The sequence below is a fragment of the Cucurbita moschata genome, unplaced genomic scaffold (assembly GCF_002738365.1).
Source record: "Cucurbita moschata cultivar Rifu unplaced genomic scaffold, Cmos_1.0 Cmo_Scf00667, whole genome shotgun sequence".
Classification (NCBI taxonomy): Eukaryota; Viridiplantae; Streptophyta; class Magnoliopsida; order Cucurbitales; family Cucurbitaceae; genus Cucurbita; species Cucurbita moschata.
The window spans coordinates 1-3,263 of NW_019269183.1; the positions used below are offsets into that span (position 1 = coordinate 1).

At 33.5% G+C, this 3,263-nt stretch overlaps 1 protein-coding gene across 1 annotated transcript; it reads right to left on the reverse strand.

Moving 5' to 3' along the window:
* Positions 1 to 66: 66 nt before the first annotated feature.
* LOC111440651 (defensin-like protein 2) lies at positions 67 to 579 on the reverse strand. The gene is made up of 2 exons (XM_023077580.1): positions 415 to 579; positions 67 to 314 (listed from the first exon to the last, which is right to left on the reverse strand). Exons 1-2 carry the CDS (start codon positions 476 to 478, stop codon positions 136 to 138), a joined length of 243 nt encoding a protein of 80 aa, XP_022933348.1. The 5' UTR covers positions 479 to 579; the 3' UTR covers positions 67 to 135.
* Between the last annotated feature and the right edge of the window lie 2,684 nt (positions 580 to 3,263).

Here is a 3,263-nt window from a genome sequence, read left to right on the forward strand (position 1 = left end):
CTTGCGAGTTGAGATAAAAATTATAAAAAGGAAGAAGGAAGAAAGAAGCTTGGATGAGTAAACATGTGCAATTCAGTAGAATTGGAGTCGCTTATTACATTCAGATAGCAACAACTGTGGTGAATTACAAACCCATTAACGCGTGGACTCAGCACATTGCTTCGAACAAGTGCATTTATCACCCGAGCAAAATCCGCCATCCCACTTCTCAAAAGAAATGCAAAGTTCAGCACATGTTTCTTCAATGCACGGTCCTATAAACGCATCGCTGTGTTTATAGCATGTCCGCCCCTCCGTCTGAGCCACCATCCATCCTGCAACAGTAACACGAACTTATGCATACAAACAAAAACCTACTTTTCAATACTATCTGACAATCTAAATCAATATGGAGAAGCAGGAAGGATCAAGTACCAGAAGTAAGGGCTAGGAAGATGAACACCACAATTTTGAGATTTCTCAAGCTTTGTCCCGCCATTCTTTTCTTCTCTTATTCCTTGCTACAATGGAATGCTTGGGTATCAGTTCCCCATTTTATATCCGTGAAACGCCTCATCTTTGTAACGTCTTCTTTATTTCCTTGCGATTTCAAGGAAAGAATAATCACGTTTTGTAACGTCTATGCTGGCCGTTCTTGATTTAAAAGGAAGTTGTTTTATTTTATTCTTGTCTAGTCATGCGGTTAACATTGATTGATGGACGTAAATTATACTATTATTAAAAGTAACCTATTTCTTAAATACAAATTTAAAGCATGAGCCCAACCTTATTTGTATTAATTATCTTTCATAATCTGTATAAAAGGTAGGAATGTAGGTATACTATTGCTATACCTCTTTTCCTATGCGAGAAATTTAAGATGATAAGCGCAACGATTAGCATGTAGTATAGCCCGGTTTATAAAATCTTCAAGTGGAAAGCTTAAGTTTTATAGCATTTAATTATGGTTTTTGTGATGGTTAAAGATTACCGTTTAATTGGTGGGTGTGAAATTCAGTTGTTGATATCTTCGGTGCATTGAAATCATAAAGATTGCAGATATCAAAAATAGTTTTGATGATTTGGATTTAGAACATGGCCTGTTCCTTGTCGTATTAATTTATAATAACCTTCTTTCCACATTTTTATTTTTTAATATTTTAGTCTCAATTATACAAATATCTAAATATTTTAATTAGTTTTTTTATTATGTCAATTATTTTTTAACTGTATTCAAAAAAAATTTGACGACATGAAAAATCTAACATTTGTATGTTTGGATTGGATTATAAAATTATTCGAATTGGGTTGAGTTAAAATAAATCATAAATTGAATTGATTTATGAATATTAGTCTAACTAAACCAATCTAAATTTAGTTTTAGTTTTAAAATATTCATTTTTGCTTAAAATATAAAAATATACCAGTGACGGTTACTAGTTCTAGCGGGTGTCCGACCTAAGGGGCTCCTAGAGTATGCCCACCGGATAAGGAAGGTGGCCCAGCGGTGAGCGAACTAGCTGGTGAGCCCATACCTGCACGTATTGGCTGTGTGTAGAGTATATGGTACATGTCCAAAATTACCCGTTAGGACAGCACCATAGGGAAAGCGAAACGAAACGAAAGATAGGTCCCGTCATTTCATTGCATGTGATTGTTGCATTTAACCCCAATAGTGGGGTCACTTGCTGAGTATTTCTTTAAATACTCAAGCCATGTGCTACTACATTTTTCAGGTTAAGGCAACGCATTCCTGTACGGCTGACGATGGCATCGCAACTCGAGACCATGACACATGCATAGAATAGTGGTATTTATTTTCTTAGACTCAGGCTAGAATAGAATGTTTTAAACTTAAACGCTTATTTATTTTATTTCGGGTCTTTTGTTGTATAAAGACGTTGGAAAATAATAATAATAATAATAAGAATAAGTAAATAATAATTATTTAAAAGAAAAAAAAAAAAGTAAATTATCACTCTCTCTCTCCACCTTCCCCTAATATCTCCCCGACACCTCCTACAACTACAAAATGATCTGGAAAAAAGAAAGGAACTAAACAGAAACAAAAAAAATGGCAGATTTGAGAATTGAAAAATCAGAAAAAAAGAAACAAAGGAAAGATCACATATTTTGGGAGGGAAGAATTGGAGATGGCCTTCACTTCAAGCAGATTTAATAGGAATGGAAAGAGACCTAAAAGTAATCGGTAAGTTAGATCTCCTCTTCTTTTATTTTTGCAGTAGATAGAAAAATTATTTTAGATCTCTCTTTTTTCAATTATTTAGATTTTTGGATCTGGAAAATCAAAATTGATTGAAAAATAGTTTTCTCAATGGCATGAATCATCATTTTTAGGAAAGAGAAGAAAATCATAATTGATTGATGCATAGTCAGTCTTATGAAGGAAATTAGAATGGATTGTAATTGAATTTGATAGTGATTTGGGAAAGAGAAGAAAACAGAATAGATTGAAAATGGCTTTTTGTTAATTGGATAGTCATATTAGGAAAGAGAGGATAACAGAATTGATTGAAATTGTTTTATAATTGCATAATCATTTGTAGGAAGGAAAAAAAAAACAAAATACAGAGACAAGAGAACAAAGAGGTACAAGAAGGAAAATGGAATATGTGAAAAATTACTATTGTTTGTATCTACATAATATAATATTATAACAAACCATGGTTGGATGGAATGATTCAAAGCAGCATGAAATAATATTGACATATTTTCAATTTGAGTTTTAGAAAATTTAGAAACAATGAAAACTTGGAATTCGATTTTTACAGAGATCGTTTTAGAGCCGTATTTCACATTGTTGGTTGGATTATTAATTAAAATGTGAAATACTGACAAAAGGTGACGAACGGTGGGATATGAAGCGAACTCCAGCAACCTTTAGAGCAGCTCTTGAGGAACGGGAGCTTACGTTAATTAAATTAGGGAGTACTTCGGCTAAGGCCAACCAGGTAAGTGGTCTTACTATAGGATAGGCTAAAAAATGTATGAGTTATGATGATGTATGAATTATGTCGTACGATGCGGCGTATGAGTTATGATGATGTGTGGGTTACGATACTTGATGATGTGGGCAGTATATATATATTTTGATGAATGACGTACTTGATATGTTTGATACACTTTGTGGCAATATGATGAGTATGATGATTGCGTGATGTTTACCTTAATATGATGATGTTTTCCATATTGAGCATGTTATATGATGATGAGTGCCATATTGCATCATGTCGTTAGATCGACATAGGACACAACCCTAAGAG

Coding starts and splice junctions, on each gene's coding strand:
- LOC111440651 (XM_023077580.1), bottom strand. CDS start 478: ATGGCGGGACAAAGCTTGAGAAATCTCAAAATTGTGGTGTTCATCTTC. Junction 315..414: donor CTTCCTAGCCCTTACTTCTG/GTACTTGATCCT, acceptor TTACTGTTGCAG/GATGGATGGTGGCTCAGACG.